We start from the raw sequence: 25,689 nt of genomic DNA, 5'->3' as shown, positions 1-25,689 counted from the left end.
TGGCCCTGACAGAACCCAAACTGGGCTGTAATTTACTGATAATTGCTGTAAATGGAAATCTGTTTGTATTTTCAAGAGCCATAGTCACAGCAGAAGCCTGATTAGTCTTACAATAGAATCCATTTATCTTAACTAGAATCTTTAAATGAGACATGAATATTGTAAGTGTCTCATACTGTTATGGGTGATGTGAGCAATGGCATACTGTTTAAGAATGTTAAAAAAAAATCTTATTTCACCGAATAATCTCCCTCAAGCAGTATCTCTCTTCGAATATCAAAGAATAATGTCTTTGCCTTCTTTGACTCTTGAACTGTCTCCGTGTTAACTATTGTTTGAAACTCTTTAACACTGAGCAAGGATATGGTGAGCAAGGAGATGGTCAACTCACAGAATACATCTTCTTCAGCAAAGGTAAATCTGAAGAACAATGCCAACTCTATGGGGCATCTTAAACAACAAACCACAGATCGTCTCAACGAATTCTCTTGTAGGTCACATGACCCTTTGGCTCACCCTAACCCAAAAACAATATACCATAGTTGTCAGTGTATATGCTCCAAGTGAAAACTCCAGCCTGATGTGAAGTTGAAAAGGCCATTCAATTGTTGCGAATGTATAAAATTAACGCATAATGGGATTCTCATCAAAATAGTCTGGTCACAAGGTTTGGTTGATGGAGAAACCCTTCGTACAAATACATGACCTCAGCTAAAAGGAGGAAGCATACTGAAAGACATCAGAAGCATAATTTCAGTAGGGTCTCCCTGTTGTCTGCCATGGGATAGATCATTGCAAGAATCCTGTTCCATCACCTCCATAGCTGAAGAGTTCCTACAGGAGTCATAGTTATAATTCTGTTGATCAAGCAGGTCAGTGGACATCAGCTCAGCAAGCCAAATTCAAGAAAAATTGTCAAGCAGCAGCAACCTCTATACATGGCCACCTTTGATCTCAAAGGCCTCAGCTACGGTTATCTGGGATAATCTCCTGAAATTTTGTCACCTTTGTCAGTCTGCTAGAAGATTAACATGCAGGCTGTGAACCTCACATATGGATCTAGTTCAAGCGAAAAACGGAATCAAGCAAGACTGTGTAATTGCACCAATGTTTTCTTCCTCATCACAACACTCCATCCCAACACTATCGAACTCTTGACCAGAATTGAATCTCTCTACAGGACAAGTGGGAAACTATTCAACCTACATTGGCTCCAGTTAAAAACCATCATCTCAACTGCCAACATCAAGCAACAGTATACAGAAGCTGTTTCATGTGAACATTTTTAAGGACCGAGCTCCAAATCATCGTCAATGCATTCACTGAGGTTATTTGAAAGAATAGGCTTGAGGCAAAATATCTAGAACTCCAAGTCCTTGACAAACTTGCTCCCGCCATACAAAGATGTATCCCTGTCAAGGTCCATGACGAGCTATTGTCCAACATGGATCAAGGGCGGCACGGTGGCTCATTGGTTAGCACTGCTGCCTCACAGCGCCAGGGACCCGGGTTCAATTCCCACCTCAGGCAACTGTCTGCGCGGAATTTGCACATTCTCCCAGTGTCTGCGTGGGTTTCCTCCGGGTGCTCCGGTTTCCTCCCACAGTCCAAAGATGTGCAGGTCAGGTGAATTGGCCATGCTAAATTGCCCATAATGTTAGGTGGATTAGTCAGGGGTAAATATAGGGGGCTTGGGTTCTCTTCGGAGGGTCGGTGTGGATTTGTTGGGCCGAAGGGCCTGTTTCCACACTGTAGGTAATCTAATCTAAATTCTTGTACTTTGGAAACATCTTAGTGAAGGCAAACATTGATAATAAGTCTTTTGTCTTCTCAGATGACATCAGAGAAAAACATTGCTTGATGGTAAGGACCTCAAACTTGACACCAAGTTCATAGTCTGCTGGGTTGTGGTGTTATCTACCATCCTGTATGTGATGGAAACATGTACAATGCACAGCAGACACCTCAAATTCAGGGAGAAATATCACAAGCTATTTTTTAGGATGTTGCAGAGGCTTCAATATCAAGGTTCTCTCTCAGGATAACATAACAAATGTTGAGACACTGATTACAGTCAAACTGCTTAATGTGTTGAATGAGTCACATTGTCTACGTCTGACAAGAGTTCCAAAACAAGCTCTCTGCTCTGAGCTTCATCATGGCAAGTGATTACGGGGTGGAGCAGAGGTCATACTCGAAGCTGTTCTGAAAAGTTGCAACATTCCCACAGAATAGTGGCAATCTTTTCTCAACACTGCCTAAGTTGATGAAGAAGCAGTCACAAAGGTACGAACTATATGGGTACAAGAAGAGGCCAAGTGCATTCAAAAATCCAAGCATCCCACCTACCGCCTTATCAAATATCATTTGCACAATCTATGCTAGAATACGCGGTCCTGTGTGAGACTGTTTCATTGCCTCAGGATCCAAAAACCTCAAAGTGAAAAACAGCACGAGTGCTGAGGAATTGCCCAAGAAGAACAGCTATAATTTTCAAACATCTTCACTTTAAACTATTTGGATTCTTGACCTCTTCAATTAAGATAAAGATATTTCTATATTTTTTATAGCATGACGTAAGCATCAAGGATATTATTGGAAAAATGTATTCCTTTCCAGTTCTCTAAGAACACAGAATTTGACACGATAGTCATAGCTCACATTAAATAGTATCCTTTTACAGTATTTACACAAAATTAAAATCTGAACAGATTACTAAATGTTAAGCCTTGTTTTATAGTTTGAAGTTGCTCCAAAATGTACGCTGGGTTGATTACTTGAATTTCCAGAAATTGTTTCCTACCTTATGCACTTTGGAATACATTTCACAATGATATGATGCGATCGATACACTAATTATAAATTCTAATGCAAGCCATGCATGTTTTATTCTTTATTTTCTCCATTACACAAATGCAATTTAGAATCAGCTGGCAGACGAGACAAGAATGGGTTCCAGACTTAATTGGATTAGACAATAAAATGAGAATAATAAACCTGCAAATTTTTATCTTTTGACAAACGTATGATCAACGGAGAAACAATTAATTAATGGCCATTCTGATTATATACCTTATTGGTTACAAATGCATTTAACTCCCAGATGTCCTGGTGGCATAGGAAAACATTTAAATTATACTTGCCCAATGCTGGATATCCCAAGTAGAATCGGTCTGCTCCTAGCCATCCAAGGAACAAGGAGAGAGCCACTGCCACTTTATAAGAGTAACCAGATCTTTAAAAAGAAGGAAAAAAAATCAAAATAAAGATCATTTTATGTCTGAAGGAAGTGATAACAGATCAGGTAGAAGATATAACACTGAGAACCATTCTGCTGTACTGAACTGTTTTAACTGACGAATCTTCTAATGAAGAGAAAAAATAAACATGGCAATGCAGCATAACTGTACAACACAGAATTGCTAGGATATAGATTTGCATCTAGTGTCCCATATTTCTGGAGTCATAATCTCAGCTTTACTCGTGTTACAACCACTTACGCTTTTAAGTATAACTTAAAAGACTCAAGATGTAGTTGAAACGAAATTTCTATCCTTTTAATTTTCACTGACTTAGAATTTTTAAACCTTTGACAGCATTAGCCAAAATATCAGGGATTACTACATTCATTCTCTGCCAGCTGTAGAAGTATAGAGTGAAATGGATTCAGTTATCCTTAATCTATCTCCTCGAGAGTAAAGACACTACAACAGAAAATTGTTTCACATAACCTGATGAGACAAAGAGAGGAGACATATGGGAAATGGTAATAAGCTACCCTTCATCCAAATCAGAAGTTTAAACACACACCTGAAGCAAGGTGGATGAGAATTTGTTCTGCATCTTGGTACTGTTATGAACTTGAAGGTATGTACTGCACCTTTGAGAGAGAGAATGCTGTTCTGAACTGAGAACTTACAAGCACCTGTATATGTGACTAGGTGGCAGCCCTACAGTGTACTGGATAATTGAAATACATACATTTGGCTGAGAAATGGATACCTGCATTTTGGTTGCTGTTTTGACAATAATTCAAATTTAACCAGCTATAAGTATGCCCAGGAGACTAAAACCCAATTGAGTTTGAATTTAATGTTTTGCCAACATCAAACCAATGCGATGGTCTGATGTTGGAGGGTCTAAGAATATGGACAGTTTGAAAATTGGTCAGAGAGCAACTGCCATAAACAGAGAAATTCCTGGAGAGCTAATTGTCCATCTAACATCTTACTCTCAAAGAAATTAGAAAACACTCTCTATCAAAGGTATCTTTTCATGTGAAACATACTCGCAGTAAAAAGATGATGACCCAGGGAGATCAACAGCTGGAACAGTGAAGACACAGAAGACGGTGGAGATGGTGTGGTTTTGAAATTAGGTTGATGTAATTTTAGTAAGTGTCTCATTGGAACATCATATTGTTATAAAGTTGGAGACAGATAGTAAGCAGTTAAGGGGGGGGGGGGGCTTCGATTTGTCAATAGATTTTGTTTAATTTTCACTTTTAGAGTTAGAAACTAAATTGATGTTATTTTCTTTAAATAATGGAATTTGGGAATTTTCTATCACTCATATTTTAACAAATTACAAGATGAGGAGAGCTTTTCTGGGTGTTTGGTTTAATTAAGAGAGGGGTTTGCCTCCATGTTAAACACAATGCTGTTCAAGACCACAATATACTTACGAATGAAGGCAATTTAACCCATCTTCATCCATTCAGAAGAACCCTACATTCCCACCTGCATCAATCCCATATCTTCCACCATTTTCACCAACACTGTTTCTTCAATGTTTCCAAGATTTTTCCTCCAACTAGAAGTTAATTCAAAATATTGCTCACTACTTGAAGGATGGATCACCTCTAGAACCATAATAAAATTACTTCTTACTAGTTCAAACTCGTATTCCCCATCTCAGTTCCATAGGGTCGTTGCTTCAATGAGTATCTGCGGGTCTTAGTTTCAGCCAACTAGTGGAAACATCATCTTAACATCCACTCTGTCCAGACGGTTCAATGTTTTAAGTTTCAATGAGATCCTCCTCATCCTTCTGAACTCCTTCAAGGACAGACGCAGAGTCCTTAACTACTCTTCATATGACAAGCCCAGAAGGGAAGGAACCTTTCTGTATCTTCCCTAACAAGTCCTCCAAGAACCTTCAATGTTTCTATAAGGTTGCCTCTCATTATTCTATATTCAGAGTAAAGGCCCAATCTCAATCAACCACTTCTAAATTGCATAAGGCAGTCCCTCTTTCTCTGGTATCAGTGAAGTGAACTCTTTTTGAACGGTTTCCAATGCCAGTATATCTACTGTTGAATAAGGAGACCACAACACCAGTGACATACATAATTTTAGCAAAACTACCTACTTTTCTCCTCGATTCTTTTGAAATAGAGGCCAACATCCCATTTTCGTGATTCCTGGAGGAGGACATACAAATTCTTCTATTCTAGGGTTTTCTGCAGTCTTTCTCCATTTAAATAATATTTAGCTCCTCTCTTCTTCCTAAAGTGCAAAACCACACAATTCTTCATATTCTATTTCATCTGCCAAGATTTTGCCCATTCACTACACCTGTCTACACCTCTCTGCAGACTGTATGTCATTCTCACTATTTGCCTTTCCACCTATATTTGTGTCATCTGCAAACTTGGCGACAGTACATTCACTTTCCTCATCCAAGTCGTTAACACACATTATCAAGGATTGTGACTTCAGCACTGATCCCTGCACCACATCACTAGTTATAGGTTGCCATTCTGAAAGTACCCCGATCCTAATTCTCTGTCTTCTACTTGTTAGCCAATCCTCTATCCCCACGTTAATACACTATGTACAACACCATGGACTCTTATCTTAATAAGTTGTCTAATGTATGGTACCTTATCAAATGCTGTCTGAAAATACAAATATATTATATACATAATGTCTTTATCTATCTTACTTGTTACCCTCTCAAAGAATTCCCGTAGACTTGTCAGGCATGCGTTCCCTTTATAAAGCTATGCTGACTCTATTTGGTCATATTATGTAACGCTAAATGCTCTACTATTACATCCGCCCTACTGTTGCATTAAATTCTCCTTGCATTCTATTACACAACATTTCTGAGCTTTCTTGACTACTACTCTACCTGCACACTAACCTTCTGTGATTCAAACATGAGGACATCCAGATCTCCCTTCATTTCAGAGGTCTCAACTCCCCCACCATTTAGTTAATACGCTTCTTTTAATTCTTTCTGCCAAAAATGAACAATTCCTCAATTTCCCACTTTGTACTCCATTTGCCAGATATTTGTTTTATCTCCATATCCTTTAGTAGGTTCCTTATGCCCTTGTCAGAATTTACATTCTTACCCATCTTTATGTCATCAGCAAACTTGTTACCGTATCTTTGACTCCTTTATCTAAACCATTCACATAAATTGTAAAAGGTTGAGGCCCAGCACCTGACTGTGCGGCAACACCATATGCAACATTCTGTTGCCCGAGAAAGACTTACCTATTCCTTTTCTGTTTCCTGTTAGCTATGCTAGTTTGTTACCCTCTACCCGCTGCAAAGTATTTATCAACACCTCTGCCTATTCCTGGTTCCCCATTATTATTTCTCCAGCCTCGTACATCTCAATCATCTTCCATAATCGGGAACAACATACTCCGTATACACTCAGGACTGTGGCCAAATTCAGTTCAACTTCATTTACAAATCTGCTGACAACACCACTGTTGTAGGGTGGAGCTCAAAAGACTGGACAGAATACAGGAAAGTGATTGAGTACTTAGCGGCATGGTGTAAAAGCAGCAATGTTTCAATTAACAGAAAGGGTTGGTAAAGCTCAGCCGACCTGGCCACATCTGTGAAGAGAAATCAGCATTAACATTTTGGGTCGAGTGACCCTTCTTCAGAACAGGTATTCCACAGGTGGGGCCAGACCTGCTGAGCTTTTCTAGCAATTTCTGTTTTTGTTTCAGATTTACAGTATCTGCAGTTCTTTGGTTTTTAATGTTTCCATCAACGTCAGCAAAATGAAGGAGCTGGTCACTGACATCAGGAAGTGGAGTGGAGGGCACGCTCCTGTCTGCAATGGTGCTGAGGTGGAGATGGTCAAAAGCGTCAAATTCCTGGGAGTGATGATCACCAACAACCTGTCCTGGTCCACTCATGCCGATGCAATGGTCAAGAAAGGACAACAATGCTTCTACTTCCTCAGGAGCTAAGTAAATTTGGTATGTCCACAGAGACTCATACCAATGATGCAACATAGAAAGCATCCTATCTGGATGCATCACAGTGCAGTATAGCAACACTCGTCCCAAGACCCAAGACACTGCAGAGAATCATGAAATCAGCCCAGTTCATTATGCAAACCAGCCTCCCAAACATTGACACCATCTATACATTCCTCCGACTCGGTCAAGCTACCAACATAACCAAAGATCAGTCCCACCCTGGTTATACTCTCTTCCATCCTCTTCTTTTGAGCAGAAGATATAAAAGTTTGTATAAACTATGAACAGATTCAAGAACAGCTATTTCATGCTGTTATCAGACTTGTTAACAGACCTCTCAGCACCTGCAACTGTAATACTGTATTCTGTAAGCTGATGCACTATGATATGATCTGATTATATAGCATGCAAAACAATACTTTTCACTGTCTCAGCATGTGATAACAATGAATCAAACTCAAACCTGAGAGTAGATTCATAAGCAAAACAGAAATTATAAATGGGAGGCAAAAAGAAAAATTTGTACAAATTTTTGCAAGGCAGAGGTAACAAAGATTTAAAATAGATAACAAGGGAGTTTGGGGTGCTAAATGGTGTATCCTTCAATGTATGATGTTCAGAATATTGGATCCTGATTCTGATTTCTTACTAAGACATGGACAAAAGGGGGGCACAAATCCCCAGTTTTAGGGAGATTTATAAAATCAATATTGTGACCCTTTTGTAAACACCGAGTGTGTTATGGTAGAAGTGTGTCAAATGCAACCACATGGGTGAACTGAAGGACAAAAAATGGCAATTGCATTGTTGGGAGCATATAATAGACCTTTAAGGAGTCAGAAAGAGACAGAAGAGCAACGGTGAGGACAAATCTCTGAGCAACACCAAATCAACAAGACAATACTTGAGGGAGATTTCACCTACCCAGAATAAACAAGAATAAAGTAGCATAAAAGATATCATGGGATAGAATTCTTAAAACTCAGTGAGGATATTCAGAATCAACAGGGGAAGGATCAGTTCCATACTTAGTTCTAGGAAGGAAACCAGCACAGATAGAAGAGGTACTGATTGGGAGCACTTCACTCGAAATTAATAGGATTTATGGAAAAGAATAAAGTCATTAGGAATATAAATTCACAACTAGAGATTTAGTTGAAGTAGACTAAAGTAACTTGCAGGTTACTGGACCTCACTGCCTAAAAGGGTGATAGAGGTAGAAATCCTCCACACATTCAAGACTTGGGTGGCACGGTGGCTCAGTGGTTAGCACTGCTGTCTCACAGCACCAGGGTCCCAGGTTCGATTCCAGCCTCAGGTTACTGTCTGTGTGGAGTTTGCACATTCTCCCAGCGTCTGCGTGGGTTTCCTCTGGGTGCTCCGGTTTCCTCCCACAGTCCAAAGATGTGCAGGTCAGGTGAATTGGCCATGCTAAATTGCCTGTAGCATTAGGTGCATTAGTCAGGGGGAAATGGGACTGGGTGGATTACTCTTCAGAGGGTCGGTGTGGACTTGTTGGGCTGAAGGACCTGTTTCCACACTGTAGGGAATCTAATCTAAACAAAGTATTTAGATGAATACTTGAAACATCATGGTATACAAGGCTTTGGACCAAGTGCTGGAAAACATGTTTAGAAGTGATGCATGTTTGATGACTATTGCAGATGGGATGCCTGAAGGGCCACTTTCCATGCTGTAAGATCTTATGACAATAAATCAGTACTAGATCACTGGAAGGTATTCAAGGAGGAGATAGTGAGGGCTCAGAGCAAGTAAATGGTCTCAAAGCAAAAGGTTGGGACTAAGAAATCCAGGATGACAAGGACAGAAAGAAGGGGCTAAAGATTAAAAAGGCAGATTATCAAAGATATCAAAGGCACAGTACTGCCTAAAATCTATGGATAAACGTATTGAGTAAAATGAAAATGAAAAATAGAATTAGGAAAGAAATGAGACAGCTGGAAAGAAATATTGTCAAGTAAAATCACGGAACCTTAAAGGATTCTTTAGAAATAAATAAATAACAAGAATACCACTAAAGAAAGAGTACAGTCTGTTGGAGACCATAATGATATTCAGTTCATGCAGGCATAGCATGTGGCTAGAATTCTTAACGAATACCATTGGACCTGTTTTCATAAAAAAGACTATTAATACAGACGCTGAGATCAGGGAGGAGACAAATATTTAAATAACTTTCACATACTGGGGTGTAGAGAGAATATTTTTCAAGTGAATAATTTGTCAGGGCCAAATGTATCATAGACTGTTAACAAAGTGTCAGAAGAAATGATGGAGGCTCTGAAAGTTATTTTCCAATTCTCCTTGGCTTCAGTGTTGTCATGGGACAGGTGGACATTTAGCACGTCTAATATATGATTTTTGAGGAGGTAACAGAAAGGTTGATGGGGATAAGGCAACTGATGTAGTATGAATGGATTTTAAAAAGGCTTTTGAAAAGGACTCACCAAAGGTAAAGGCTCTTGGGATCCAAGGAAATCGCAACTTAGATCCAAAATACCTTAGTGGCAGGAGACACACACATACAAACTTAGAGTCATCGAGATACACAGCATGGAAACAGACCCTTGGGGCCAACTCGTCTATACTGACCAGATATCCTAAATAAATCTAGTCCCATTTGCAAGTACTTGGCCCATATCCTTGTTTGTGTGATTAAAGATTGCTTTCAGTATGGTTTTGTCATGTGCAGTTCTGGTCCCTTTTTTTTTATGATGTTTATTGATTTGGACCTGAATATTGGGGGTCTGATGAAGAAATATGCAAATGATACATTTTTTGCATGACTAATAATGAGAATGAAGTTGTAAACATCAGGAAGAGATCACTGGACTAGTAAATTGGGTGAAACAGTGGCAAATGGAGATCAAACATGACCGGTGGGAGGAAATGAATTTGGGGAAGGCTAATAATATACAATAAATGTTAAAATACCAATAAGTACAAAAAAATTCAGAACTTTGGAGCGCATATCCCCCAATCTCCAAAGGGGTGAGAAAGTTGATAAGGTGGTCAAGAAAGCATGTGGACATTATTAATTGAGACATGGAAAAATCAGAGCAGAGAGTATATGCTGGAACTTAATAAGAAACTGTGCCAGAATCGATTTGCCGTGTCTAATTCTGATCAGTGCATAACAGTAAATATGCAGTTGTTTGAGAAATTACTAAGGAAATGGACAGGGATGTTGCCTGGACTGGAGAATTATAGTTATTGGGAAGTACTGAACAAAGTATGGGTGTTTTATTAGGAACACAGGTTCAGGAGAGATATAATTTTATTACTGTAATTAGAGATCTTGATAAACTAAAATAGAAAGACCGGATTTCTTTTGATTTCCAGAATCCAGGAGCAGGGATTTAAGATTAAAGTACAGAGGTTGAGAGATTTGAGGGGAATTTTTTTTCATCCGGATGATGGCGATTTGAACTTACTACTTAAGAGTGGCAGAGTTAAAAATCCTCACATTTAAGTAGTACTTGGATGTTTATGTGAAGGGCCAGTGGACAGTGAAGAAGGTTATCTCAGAGTACAATGGGATCTTGACAATGGGGCCGAGGAATGGCAGATGATGTTTAATTTACATAAATGCGAGGTGCTGCATTTTGGAAAGGCAAATTGGGACAGGTAATGGTAATGTCCAGGGGAGTGTTGCTGAATGAAGAGACTTAAGTGTAGGTTCATAGTTCCTTGAAAATGGAGTCCCAGGTCAGTAGGATAGTGAAGCAGCATTTGGTCTGCTTGCCTTTATTGGTCAGTGCATTGAGTATAGGAGATGGGAAGTCATGTTGTGGCTATACAAGACATTGGTTCAGCCACGTTTGGAATATTCGTGTGCAGTTCTGGTGTGCCTCCTCTTGGAAAGATGTTGTGAAACTTGAGAAAGGGTTCAGAAAAGATTTACGAGGATATTGCCAGGGTTGGAGGGCTTGAGCAAAAGGGAGAGGCTGAATAGGCTGGGCCGATTATCCCTGTAGCTTCGGAGGCTGAGGGGTGACCTTTTCGAGGTTTATAAAATCATGAAGGGCACGGATAGGGTAAACAGACAAAGTCTTTTCCCGGTGATGATTGAATCTGAAACTCAAGGGCATAGGTGTAGGATGAGAGGGAAAATACATAAAAAGGACCTAAGGGGCAACTTATTCAACCGGGGGTGGAGTATGTAGTGAGCTGCCAGAGGAAGTTGTGGAGGCTGGTACAAATACAACATTTAAAAGGCATCTGGGTGGGTATATGAATAGGAAGGATTTACAGGGATATGGGCCAAATACTGGCGAATGGGACTAGATTTATTTAGGATATTCAGTCGTCATGGATGTGTTGGACACAAGGGTCTGTTTCTGTGCTATACATCCCTTATGATTCTAAATGCTGTAACCCATAGGACAATGAACCAAAAGTTGGAATGATTCAACCTGTATGACCATGATGGACCAAACAGCCTCGATCCATGCAATAAATTTCCATGATTCTTGAGAGCATGAATTCAAAGAAATGCCTGATTGGACACATTTTTTGGGGGGGGAGGTTGAAGGGTTCGCAGGCCCAAGGGGGCTGAGAAATAAATGGGAGGGGGGGGGGGCTGGGGGGAGGGTAGTATCTGTATTTGCAATGGGTAGATGAAGGTCGGGAGGGGTGATGGTGATAGGTCGGAGCGGAGGGTGAAGCGGATAGGTGGGAAGGAAGACGGACAGCTAGGACTATCAAGTGGGTGGATTGGAGAGCTGGATTTGGGATAAGGTTGGGGAAGGGAAGCTCAGAAAATGTTGAAATTAACATTGATCGTGTGTGGTTGGAGGGTACCAAGGTAGAAACCAAAAGGGTAGCCATGGGCACACGCATGGGCCCCAGCTATGCTTGCCTCTTTGTTGGGTATGTGCAATAGTCCATCTTCCACAGCTACACCGGCACCACTCCACTACATTGATGGCCGTATCAGCGTCACCTCATGCTCCCATGAGGAGGTTGAACAATTCATCAACATCATGAACACCTTCCACCCTCATTTCAAGTTCACCTGGACCATCTTGGACACCTCCCTACCCTTCCTGGACCTCTCCATTTCCATTTCCGGCGACCGACTCAACATGGACATACTTCAAACCCACCTCCTCCCATCCTACCTCCTGTAGGAACAATATCCCTTACTCCCAATTCCTCAGCTCCCACAACATTTGCTCCCTGGAGCACCAATTACACTCCACAACATCCCAGATGCCCTCCTACTTCAAGGACTGCACATCTCCTCCACTTCCCGCACCTCCGCCCTTGTACCCCATCCCTCAAATTGCAACAAGGACAGAACCACCCCCCCGGTTCTCATCAATTGGCCATGTTAAATTGCCCGTAGTGTTAGCTAAGGGGTAAATGTAGGGGTATGGGTGGGTTGCGCTTCGGCGGGTCGGTGTGGACTTGTTGGGCCGAAGGGCCTGTTTCCACACTGTAAGTAATCTAATCTAATCAACCTCTGGATACAACGCATCATCCTCTGCCATTTCTGCTACCTACAGACAGACCCCATGACCAGAGACATATTTCCCTCCCCACCCCTTTCAGCATTCTGCCGAGACTAGTCCATCCGCAACTTCCTCGTCAGGACCATGCCCCACCTCCAAACACTTCATCTGCTGTGTCCATTGTTCTCGATGTGGTCTGCTCTACATTAGGGAGACAGAGTGCCAACTTGCAGAATGTTTCAGATAACATCTCTGGGACACACGCACCAATCAACCCCACCAGCCTGTGGTCGAACACGTCAACTCCCCTTCCCACTCCGCCAAGGACATGCAAGTTCAGGGCCTCCTCCATCGCCAAATTCTGGAGGAAGAACACCTCATCTTCCACCTTGGGACGCGCCAACCGCAAGGGATCAATGTTGATTTCAGTAATTTCCTGATCACCCCACCCCCAACTCTATCCCAGATTCAAACCTCCAACTTGGCAGCGCCTTCTTGAACTGTCCTACCTGCCCATCTGCCTTCCCACCTACCTGATCCAACCTCTCACCATCACCCCCCACCTTCATCTACCTATCTCATTCTCAGCTACCTTCCCCCCAGCCTCATTTATCTCTCAGCCCCCTTGGAGGCCCCCCACATTTGTGATGAAGAGCTTATGCTCGAAACGTTGACTCTCCTGCTCTTCAGATGCTGCTGGCTGGCTGTGCTTTTCCTGGACCACACTTTTTGAGACTGATAACTGAATTCATGACTATAACTGTCTGAACTTCAAATATATGCCTGCAGACACTGAGTCAGAATCGAGGATGCAGAAGTGTGATAATGAGCCAAGAAACCATATCACTGAAATAACACTATAACATCTACACATCATCCCAATGATATCATAGTTTACATTTGAAATCCAGTCAAATGTGGCAGTCAGTACACTCAGCTAAATCCAACAAACAGCTTTTGGGGCTTTACAATGGTCATAAGTGCCCCTGGATTTCAAAAATCAGAAGAAATGAAGATAAAACTCTTGTTGAATACTTATAAACAATTCATTTTAAATATGTCAAGCTGACCAATACAATTATTTCTATGATAGTTCACAACTCTACTCTCAGACGTTGAACGTATCAGCACAAATTCGACATTTAGATTCTGTCTACCTTTAATCTTACATAAATGATCATATGAGCAGGGCTCAAGAATCATAATTGCAAGTGTGTGACTTCTGGTTTTATATAAACAATTGCAGATCATAGATATTCGTTAACTTAATTTTATGATAAAACAAATCAAAATTGTTCCCTTTCAATGCACTGAAATGAATAATTACAATATTACTGGAGAATACCTTGGTAAAGATTAATGGTTAAAACTGCTATGTACTCACAGGTTAGGGCACAATTAATTAATTTTATGGTACAGGGTTTTGCTTATGGTAGGAAATACTATTAACAAAGTAATTTCAACACAGGAGGCTAGTAGGTCCATCAAGACCATGTTGGTACTCTGTAAAGCAATCATGTCTTTGAAATGGCCGATCATCTCCATTTCCATTACCTCTACCGCACAGATGGGTTCTTTCAGCCTGGTATAAGGTACAGCCCCCACCAAAAAGGAAGAACTAACATCCCCCAACTAAAATCATGAACCCCAGCAAAAGCCTTGACCTAATGTTCCTGGCAACTCCATCTTGCCAACACCATTCCCAACCATTGCTTAGAAGCATAGAATCCCTACAACATGGAAACAGACCATTCGCTCACTGAGTCCACACCAATCCTCCAAAAAGCACCCCACCCAGACCCACCCCCATGCCCCATCACTGTAGCTCTTCATTTCCTCTGGCTAATCCACCTAGCCTGCACTTTCCTGGACACTATGGGCAATTTAGCATGGCTCATCCACCTAACTTGCACATCTTTGGACTATGGGAGCAAAACGAACCAACTGGAGGAAAGCTATTCAGACACGGGGAGAATATGCAAACAGGAGATTGGCACAATGGACCAAATAACCACCTCCTGGATCATAACAATTCTGTGATTCCAAAAGGCTATGGTCCTTCCTTGTGGCTTAAAGTTGTAGCAAATGCGAACACTGCAGTTTAATTGAAGTTTTCCTTAAATATGCTCTAAATGTTTGCAGGAATATCGACACAACCACATTCCATCTAAAAAGAAGATAAAGAAAGCACGAGAGAACATAAACTGGTGGTCTTCTCACTCACCCAAATCTTGGTTGATCATACACCTCCTCTCCAGATCCTGTCAGCAGTTCAAAATTTCTCTATCATATTCCAATAAGTACCTTTAATTATTTCACAGCCATCTTAAGAAAATCTATATCTTTTGACTAAGAAATTAACGATTGAAAGGTTAATTTTTCCATGATTGAAGTGTTTCCATTTTGACAAGTCAGGAAATAAGTTGTTCATACGTTTGTGGGACTTAATTGTCTCTTTTTTTCAAAAATATTCACTTTTGGGAATGTGGCATTTTGGCTGGCCAGCGTTTATTGCCCATCTCTTGTTGCCCTTGAATAGGTGGTGATGAGCCACCTTCTTGAAATGTTGCAGTTCGTGTGCTGTCGACCCACAATGGCATTAGGGAGTGAATTCCAAGATTTTGAGCTAGTGACAGTAAAGGGTGATATTTCCAAGTCTGTGAGTGGCTCCAAGATGGTGAGTGGCTTGGAGGGGAACTTGCAGATATTGGTGTTCCCATATATCTGCTGCTCTTGTGCTTCTAGATGGAAGTGGTTGCAGGTTTGGAAGACGTGATCTCATGACCTTTGGTGAATTTCATCATTCTCTGATAGGCTCTTCAAAGATCCTGAGCCTTGATCTCAATGGAGAGATCTACATAGCAAGACAACTTACCTGCTCAGAGTATAACAAGCCTTTTCAGTATGTTCTATTGGTTTTAGCTCCATTCCTGATCTTTACTTTCTCCTCTTTTACCACACATAACATCACTCCATTTAAATCTCCATTGTGATGTCCATTCCAGCATCTCTAGTTTTGCACACATATCAGGATATCTTCAACACAAGGCCTCATGCTTCCCAATATTGTGCAAACATGCATCAATGTACCATTGAGCATCATAATGGTTGACATTGTGCTGTGGTCACGGAAGCTTCACGTAAAAGATATTGTGGAAATCTGTGAAAGTGTTGAGAATTCCCTACTAACAAGATTTGGGAATTCTGATGGCTTCTTCTTACCTTGCTGCAAAGAATTTTCTGCAGCACGAAACTGGACAGAATTTAGAGAAACTAATTTCATTGGTGAGCTGCTTCTTCTACTCCACATAAGGAGCCATTTTAGGTCAGTGGAAGAAAGAAAGGCAGTGGATTCATTTTAAAGGGTTCTGAAGAAGGGTCACTCGACCTGAAACGTTAACTCGAAGTTCTCTTCACAGATGCTGCCAGACCTGCTGAGCTTTTCCAACAATTTCTGTTTTTGAGCCATTTTAAAGTTGCTTTCTATACAGGACTTTGTAACCACATTGTCATTCTTAGTTGTTCTTAAATAATATAGTACCATGACTTTCTCCTGTACTATTCAACATTCTCACATCTACTTCTATTTGCTGGTATACCACCTTTCAAAAATTGAGTTTAAAATCTTTCCAACCAGACAAGTGATTCCCTCCATAAAGACACTGGTTCCAATTTGGTTCAGATGCAACTTTTCTCTTCTAATGAGGTTGCACTCTGCATCTGAATGAAACCCAATGTCTCTGGAATCTGAAAAGCTCCCTCCTCCTTGATGCTTTGTGCCAGGCTTCGATCTTTCTTCCCTTCATATTCCTACTGTTCCAGGTAGATAACATTGCAAGCAACCTGGAGATTGCTACCTTTGAGATCTCCTTTATAAACCGCTTTCCGAGAGTCTCAGAGACAAAAGGTGAGAAAAATTGGGTGAAAAATAGAAATTTAGGTCAGTGGAAAGAGTTGCGCTTACATGAAACATTTGCAGGGACAGAAAAGGAATGCATTTTTCTTCATTTCGCACAACTTAAGCTGAGTAGCTAATTATTGTAGTAAGCTTGGCTGCTGTAAACAACATTATTTTACTATTCAAGTTGATATCAATCAATTGTAAACAATATAGCTAAGATTTAAAAATGTTACTTTTAGCAGAACAAATTCCAATCATAAATAATATACACAAAAGTCAGAGTGTTAATATCTGTTCCAGGAAGTAGTCTCTCAAATAGCATGTGAAGCAGTATGATACAGGTTCTGATTTGCCGATTGATAACACAGTAATGATAAGGGAGAGAAATTGTCAACAGTTTTATTACTTTGTATGATGTCTAGTGGCTGCAACATTTTGTTACCTTTTAAGAAAACTTAGCATTGCAGCTCTTCCATAGGCAAGTTCATTGCTGGTTTGGTCAGTCACTCTAGATTTACTCTAAACCTAAATGTTTAGATATCTAAATGTTTAGATATTTCTTATGTCATTTCTCAGTCTCATAGCAACGACAGTTAAAAAAATTAAACACCTTAATACATTCTACAGAAGATATCAGAAACAGCAGATTGCTGATTAAAAATAGAATGTGCATCATAAACAACAGGGTGCTCAATGAATGTTATAGGTTAGAACTTATATTATTATCTTGCCTTCTTGTAAAAGGCACAAAGTAAGACACAGCCATGCGTTTGGCAAGACTAGGAGAAATAACAACATTTTACGGTTACAAAAGCATTGAATATGGTGAATGGGATAAAATTAATAGTTTAGGGCAAATTAGTAATCTCAATCAGGCTAGTTTATTCTGTTCCTTTGGTGATGCAAATAAATAATCAAGTACGCAATCTAAGAATCACAGGGAATTTTAAGAGTGTCAAAACCACCTTTCCTATTTTAACAAATGAATTGTTCAATCTGAATAGCAGTTATTGAAATCTTGCTGTGAACAAATTGGCCACCAAGTTTACCTAAGCAGTCTAATTTGAGAAATCCTAGTGCAGAGAAGGGCCATTTGATATCTTTTTGTCTCCGTTTAAATCACATTTACCACCATAAAGTTTAACATGTCTGTTTCAAAACAACCATCTGGCTGACTTCAAAATAATCTATAGACTCTGCTTCAATTCTGCCTGTGCTACATTATCACAAATGCAATGTTTAAAACTAGTGTTCAGAACAAAAGATTTTTAGCCTGAACCAATATAATGGACTGAAATACTTACACATTACGGCAAGAAAAGGGCTTATAGAAGCCTACTTCTTTTCCACTGAAGGTGTTCACGAAGCCACTATAATTTTTGCAGGTAATATTAGGAGCTGGCATACAAGGAACTAAAAATACAATTAAAAGAAAATGTTATCTAAATTATGTCATGTTTTACTTCATATTCATTAACAGAACCTGCATGTTCATGTGCATAATATAGTTTTTCGACATTTATTACTATGCACACATTAACGTCTATGAAAATGAATGCATTTAAATATTAAAATAAAATTAAATATTTGAAAATTCAATACCTAATTGTCAAAAAGTGATCAACAATGCAGCTTCATTAGATTCATGTTGTAACATCTTAGCATAAACCTATTTCCATACGTATCAAGGGCTATGGGGAGAAAGCAAGTGGTATTACATTGAGAGGATCAGTCATGATCATGTTGAATGATAGCAATGGACTCATGATCAAAATGGCTTACTCTTGCTTCTATTTTCTATGTTTCATTTCTTCCAACTTTGAACACAGGAAAAATATTTCTCAGTCAATTAATTCTGTGCTGACCATCTTTAACTGAAATAGCTATACCTTGCAAAAGAAAAGTGACAATTGAAGAAACTTAATGAACAATTTGGGGAAAAAATATGCCATTTGTCCACTGACAACATTAAATTATTGAGGTGACACCTTGCATCAATATTATCTCAACACTGGGAACATTTCTTGACCGAAACGGATTCAGTGAGGGGTTTTTGGCACAAGATTCAATGTGAGAATTCTAGAATTGAGGCAACAGAAACATCTTTACAAATGGACTTGAAAGGTCAAAGCTTGGCTTCTAGAGTAGGGATGGAGGCAGAAACTGGACATTCAAAATTATTGGAGAGATGGATGCAGGAAGTAATTGAAAAAAATGCAAACGATTTATTTGAGTGGCAGGCTACGTATTTTCATAAACAACTTACCCAACTTGCATTTCATGTTACTACCAAGAACAGCACATAAAATGTTGTGCTGCTGTGAGATTAAAAGATTTATAACAGTGCAATGCGTGTAAGAGTATGATATGAAATGATGTTGGGTCTTTCATCTGTGTTTGGGAATCTATGGAAGCAACTAAGTCACGATAAATCTTCAGACAGGGTAAGGATATGGGAGAGACCCATATCCTCAAGGGGTTTACCCAACTGCAAGAGATCCAGAAAAGTAAATAGCATGCAAGAAATACCATACTTTTACTGAGTTCGACAAAAAGACCATTACTGCCAATAAGAATATTTGGTGGGAACAAGCTTCAAGACATTTTCACAGGTCATTGTAAAATTTGTGTATACATAGTTTTGGATGTGGGACTAATAAATGCTATACCATTGATACATAGTTGTTTAACATTAAAAACAAGGTTACTGTTGTCTGTGATGAAACATCAAAACATCAAGAACAGGAGTAGGGTGATCTGATCATCCGCAACTTCAACCATACTGATTTTTCCATCAATATAACCTCAACATCCAAATCACTAATGTCTCAATAATAAATTAAGTCAATCAAACATCTGATATCGACACAGAAACACTGCTACTGCTCAGTTGGGCAGCTCTGCCAGCGTTGAGGAAGAGAAACATAGAGATGCTTCAGGTTGATAACCATTGCTCGATCTGTTTTGAGTATTTCCACCATTTTCTGTTTTTATTTATAGGTTTCCATAATCTGAGATACTTTCTTTTCAGTTTATCAACTTTTATTGTACATATCTACTTCAATGGGAAAGGGCTCATACATCAGAAAGTAGACAACAATTCTCAATGCTCTTCCTTAGAAAGTCAATACTAAAACTAACAATCTTAAAACAAGTAATTTTCCCTTTTCTACAGAAGTAAGACATTATAAATAATAAGAAAATACCATGTACCAAAAGCTGTTTCATTTGTGCAATTTTCTGGCTCTTGTGTTACGTCGTTTATCTTGGGACTATCGCAAATGTATGTATGAAAACAAATATTAAGGAAATGTTTCAAAAATCATATATTTTGCGTTGATTGATCATGGTTGTGGGTATGTTCGCTGAGCTGCCAAGTTGATTTGCAGTGTTTCGTCCCGTCTAGGTGCTTAGGAGCCTCCTGTGAAGCGCTGTTGTACTGTCTCTTCTGGAATGTATTTTGTTCTGTTTCTTTTACTTCCGGGTGCCGGTTCTGGTTGTTCATTGTAGTGGCTGGTATATTGAGTCTAGGTCAATGTGCTTGTTGATGGAGTCCGTGGCTGACTGCCATGCTATTAGAAATGTCCAACAATCGTTAGGTTGTCCCAGTCGAATTTGTGGTCCTTCTCATCTCTGTGTATGGCTACTAGGGACAGCTGGTTGTGGCATTTTGTGGATAGTTTTCTACCTTTTTGCCTTACATTTTGTTTTGTGCAGCTTTTGCATGGAATCCTGAAACTTACATTAGCCTCTTTTGTAGCCTCTTTTGTCATGGTGAGTTGTTGTCTGAGTGTGGCTGTCAATTGATCAGCTGTCATGAATCCCAGTGGTCAGAGAATTCTGGCTGTCACTTCCGAGATGTTTTTTACGTAAGGCAGCATGGCTAGTGAGTTAGGTTGTTGCATGTCCTCATCGCGTGGTTTGTCTGTTAGGCATCTGCAGATGAAGTTGCGGGGATATCCGTTCATGGGGAGTACAAACATCGTGTAGAGATCTTCTTCTTCTTCCCTTCGTAGGTTGGGAGTGCTGCAGTGTGCTGTAGCCCTTTTGAACAGGGTCTGAATGCAACTTCTCATGTGTGTTTGGGTGGTTCCTGTTGCAGTTCAGGACCTGGTCAGTGTGTGTGGGTTTCCTGTACACTTTTGTGGTGCATTCACCGTTCTGTGTTCTTTGTACCATCACATCCAGAAATGGGAGTTGATTGTTGGTTTCCTCCTCTTTCGTAAATCTGAACTTCAACAAAAGCTAAAACATCTTACCAGCAGATCCAAACACTCCAAACAATCAAAGAATTCCTAGGCAACATTACGAACATAAACATTGACTCATTTGATGTAACGTCAACATTTACTTCAACTGACAAGACTCTATCCAGAGAGACAATAGCCAACCTCCTGGACAAGCAGAACAGATAACATCTCTGAGCCTGTCAACAAGGACCACATGCTCAAACTACTAGTCCTGTGCTTGACAACACACTGCACATTCAACAACCAAACATATGAACAGATCAATGGTTCAGAAAAGATTTACAAGGATGTTGCCAGGTTTGGAGGATTTGAGCTATAGGGAGAGGTTGAATAGGCTAGGACTGTTTTCCCCGGAGCGTTGGAGGCTGAGGGGTGACCTTGCAGAGGTTTCTAAAGTCATGAGAGGCATGGATAGGATAAATAGACAAAGTCTTTTCCCTGGGGTGGGGGAGGCCAGAGCGAGAGGGCATAGGTTTAGGGTGAGAGGGGAAAAGATATAAAAGAGACCTAAGTGGCAACTTTTTAACACAGAAGGTGTTACCTGTATGGAATGAGCTGCCAGAGGAAGTAGTGGAGGCTGGTAAAAGGCAGGTGGATGTGTATATGAATAGCAAGGGTTTGGAGGGATATGGCCGGGTGCTGGAAGGTGGGACTAGATTGGGTTGGATGTCTGGTCGGCATGGACAGGTTGGACCGAAGGGTCTGATTCTGTGCTGTACATCACTATGACTCTATGACCTATGAGTTCACCCATCTCTGGGCTCATAGCAGAAGCAGTGATGCAAACATTGGAACATACAGCCCTACCACAAATCCAACCCAAACTCTAGATCAGATACGTCGACGATGCTTTTGTTATCATTAAGAGAACAGGAGTCAAGCACACACACTGGATTCTCAACACCATACTTACAGGGATCATTTACGAAAGAAGAGGAACCCAACAATCAACTCCCATTCCTGGATATGATGGTACAAAGAACACAGAATGGTGAATGCACCACAAAAGTGTACAGGAAAGCCACACAAACTCAAAAGCTGCTGCTTTAGAACCCAGTTCAAAAGGGTTACAACAAATTGCAGCACTGCTGACCTCTGAAGCGAAGAATAACACCTTTACAGAGTTCTACAGAGTATTCACCACAAAAACATATCCCTACAACTTCATTTGCAGATGCCTAGCAGACAAACAACGCGATGAGGACAAGCCACGACCTAACTCATTAGCCACGCTACCTTACATGAAAAAATCTCAGAACTGACAGCCAGACTTCTCCAACCACTGGGATTCATGACAGCCCATAATCCCACAGCCATGCTCAGACCCCAACTCACCAGGACAAAAGACGCTATACCCATCATGTGCAACACTAACATAATTTATAAGATTCCATGCAAGGCTACATAAAATGCTGTATAAGGCAAACAGGTAGACAACTAGCAATCCACATCCACGAACACCAACTCGTCACAAAACGCCATGACCAGCTGTCCCGAGCAGCCATACACACAGATGACAAGGACGACAAATTCAACTAGGATAACACAACAATCACAGGACAAGATAAATTTAGGATAGCCAGATAATTTCACTCAGCCACAGAATCCATCAGCAAGCACATTGACCTGGACCCAATCAATATACCGGCCACTACAATGAACAACCAGAGCCAGCAACTGGAAGCAGCATATATGGAACCATATAAATTGCAAAAGAGACAGTAGATCAGCGCTTCACAGGAGACTCCAAAGCACTGAAGATGTCACCTAGACAGGGGATGAAACATTTGCAAATCAACTTCTCAGTTCGAACATACCCACAACCATGACAATCGGCACCCAAGCCACTAAATCTTTACACACAACTTGACCGGTTTATCTATATTTATTGCTCAACATTAATATTAAAAGTCAATAATTATCAAAAAAATTAAGATCATATATTTCCAGTAAAGTTTTATGAAAAAGTTGCGTTATTATGACAAACGTATCAACAATGCTAATGGTGTAAGTCAAACTAGGCACATAACAGTTGTATTGCAAATAAGTGCCAGTAGAAATCACGTTAAATTTTACTCTCCTAATACTTGTCGGTAATGTATAGTTGATAATAAAAGATATTGTTATCTATATACATTAACTATTATAGATAAACGCATACAGAATCAGGATTACTGCACTCTGATCACGTAGACAACGTATGCGTTCTATTAGAACGGTCCATACTCTTTCTGTTGCTTTAGTGACAATTTAACACAATTGTAAATTGATTTGGTAAATGCATGAAACTCACTACTAATGGCCCTGCAGCGTTGACCCTGAATCCTCACTCCTAATGCGATCGTTTTTAAAGTGACACCAGCCTTAAACCGTCCGCCATTAGGGAAGGAAAGGCACAGATGCTCAAATATTTTTGGCTGTTTTAACCGACCAATTTATCGAACGACGAATGACACGAAGTAAAGGATATTGCCCGAGTCGCAGTTCGTCGCATTTATCAACGTCAACCAGAGCAGCGTTTATAAAACAAAGGCAAAAGAACAGGAGACAGAGCCATAACTGCCACCGCTCCCTGGGCAGCGCCATCTTGGAATCTGATCACGTGTCACTGTTGCTGGGTCAAACAGGAAGGGAGTCGGACACAACGCTGACTGAGAAAATGCACCAAGTCATACCCTGAAACATAAGCTGCAAAATAAACCCAACACTGTTATAATTTGCATTCAAATACAGTTTGAAATACATAGGACAGAAACCAACAGAATTCTATCAAGTATCATAGATATACAAATACAAGGCAGTGCTGTGCTGTTCTATGGTCTCCCAGACCTCCTGCTCAAGTACAGTACACACATGCAAACATAACACTGGCAGCCAAAACTAAACAATCAGCCTTCATAGTTACGGGGAATTGGAGAGGTATTGGGGCTGAGGGGAGTTTGGGGTAGGGGGTAGGAGGAGACTACAGCCAGTCAGTTCTGGCTGGGCAGTATTCAGACCTGGATGTAAAGCAATCGGGGGCGGGGGTTCAGTTCGAAGTGTGGTGGGTTCTTCTCGGGTACGTTTGAGTCTCAGAGGGATTGCAGTCATTTCCAGGCTGACAGGGGAAATGTTCCAGAGAGAGTACACTTTCCGTGGTGGAGTATCGTTAATGTGCAAGTGCTGTTCGGTTATCGACAGTGCGTGGGTGCAGTAGCCAGAGGGAGGTTCTGTCCGTTTTCTTGGTGGGGGGAGTGATGACGATAATGAGGAGGAGGATGATGATGAGGAATAGGAGGATGATGATGAGGAATAGGAGGAGGAGGAGGAGGAGGAGGATGAGGATGATTATGATGAGGAGGAGGATGAGGAGGAGAAGGATGATGATGATGAGGATGATGATGATGAGGAGGAGGAGGTGATGATGATGAGGAGGAGGAGGATGATGAGGAAGTGGAGGATGAGGAGGATGATGATGATGAGGAGGATGATGATGAGGAGGAGGAGGAGGAAGAGGATGATGAGGAGGAGGAGGATGATGATGATGATGAGGAGGAGGAGGATGATGATGAGGAGGAGGAGGAGGAGGATGATGATGAGGAGGAGGAGGATGATGATGAGGAAGAGGAGGATGAGAATGAGGATGAGGAGGATGAGGATGAGAAGGAGGAGGATGAGGAGGAGGATGAGGAGGATGAGGAGGAGAATAATGATGATGAGGAGGATGAGGATGATAATGAGGAGGAGGATGAGGATGATGATGATGAGGAGGATGATGCTGATGAGGAGGAGGATGAGAATGAGGATGAGGAGGATGAGGATGAGGAGGAAGATTAGATTAGATTAGATTAGATTAGATTACTTACAGTGTGGAAACAGGCCCTTCGGCCCAACAAGTCCACACCGACCCGCCGAAGCGCAACCCACCCATACCCCTACATTTACCCCTTTAACCTAACACTACGGGCAATTTAGTATGGCCAATTCACCTGACCCGCACATCTTTTGGACTGTGGGAGGAAACCGGAGCACCCGGGGAGAATGTGCAAACTCCACACAGTCAGTCGCCTAAGTCGGGAATTGAACCCGGGTCTACAGGCGCTGTGAGGCAGCAGTGCTAACCACTGGGCCACCGTGCCGCCCACAATGAGGAGGAGAATGATGATGAGGAGAAGGATGATGATGATGATGAGGAGGAGGATGATGATGATGAAGAGGATCGGAGTCATCTGGAGGGAGGGCAGGGAGGGGGGAGTCATCTGGAGGGAGGGCGGGGAGGGGGGAGTCATCTGGAGGGAGGGAGGGCGGGGAGGGGGCAGTCATCTGGAGGGAGGGAGGGCGGGGAGGGGGCAGTCATCTGGAGGGAGGGAGGGCGGGGAGGGGGCAGTCATCTGGAGGGAGGGAGGGCGGGGAGGGGGCAGTCATCCGGAGGGAGGGCGGGGAGGGGGCAGTCATCCGGAGGGAGGGCGGGGGCAGTCATCCGGAGGGCGGGGAGGGGGCAGTCATCCGGAGGGAGGGCGGGGAGGGGGGAGTCATCCGGAGGGAGGGCGGGGAGGGGGCAGTCATCCGGAGGGAGGGCGGGGAGGGGGGAGTCATCCGGAAGGAGGCCGAGGAGGGGGGAGTCATCCGGAGGGAGGGAGGGGGGGGGGAGTCATCCGGAGGAAGGGGGGGGAGTCATCCGGAGGAAGGGGGGCGAGTCATCCGGAGGAAGTTGGGGGGGGGGGGGGGAGTCAACCGGAGGAAGGGGGAGGGAATCATCTGGAGGAGTGGGGAGGGAGGGGAGTCATCCGGAGGAGTCGTGGAGTCATCCGGAGGAAGGGGGGGAAATCATCCGGAGGAGGGGGGAAT

General features: G+C 41.6%; 1 protein-coding gene across 3 annotated transcripts in view; it reads right to left on the bottom strand.

The window, feature by feature from the left end:
- tm2d1 (TM2 domain containing 1) overlaps positions 1–24,013 on the bottom strand; it is a 113,596-nt gene extending 89,583 nt beyond the window's left edge. The window contains exons 1-5 of one of the 3 annotated variants that reach the window (XM_087990616.1): positions 23,862–24,013; positions 23,333–23,550; positions 19,826–19,899; positions 17,917–18,025; positions 3,144–3,235 (exon numbers count right to left, since the gene is read on the bottom strand). In XM_087990616.1, coding sequence (XP_087846742.1) covers positions 3,144–3,235; positions 17,917–18,025; positions 19,826–19,899; positions 23,333–23,448 — 391 coding nt within the window. In that variant the 5' untranslated portion in view covers positions 23,449–23,550; positions 23,862–24,013. The remainder of the gene's footprint in view (positions 1–3,143; positions 3,236–17,916; positions 18,026–19,825; positions 19,900–23,332; positions 23,551–23,861) is intronic. The other 2 variants (XM_043699261.2, XM_043699259.2) reach the window with 2 other exon arrangements.
- Between the last annotated feature and the right edge of the window lie 1,676 nt (positions 24,014–25,689).

Source organism: Chiloscyllium plagiosum, unplaced genomic scaffold (genome assembly GCF_037043375.1).
Source record: "Chiloscyllium plagiosum isolate Xiang-an unplaced genomic scaffold, Cpla_swu_hap1 HiC_scaffold_9, whole genome shotgun sequence".
Classification (NCBI taxonomy): Eukaryota; Metazoa; Chordata; class Chondrichthyes; order Orectolobiformes; family Hemiscylliidae; genus Chiloscyllium; species Chiloscyllium plagiosum.
The sequence above is the reverse complement of the archived record's forward strand: the minus strand, read 5'-3'. Positions and strand labels throughout refer to the sequence as shown.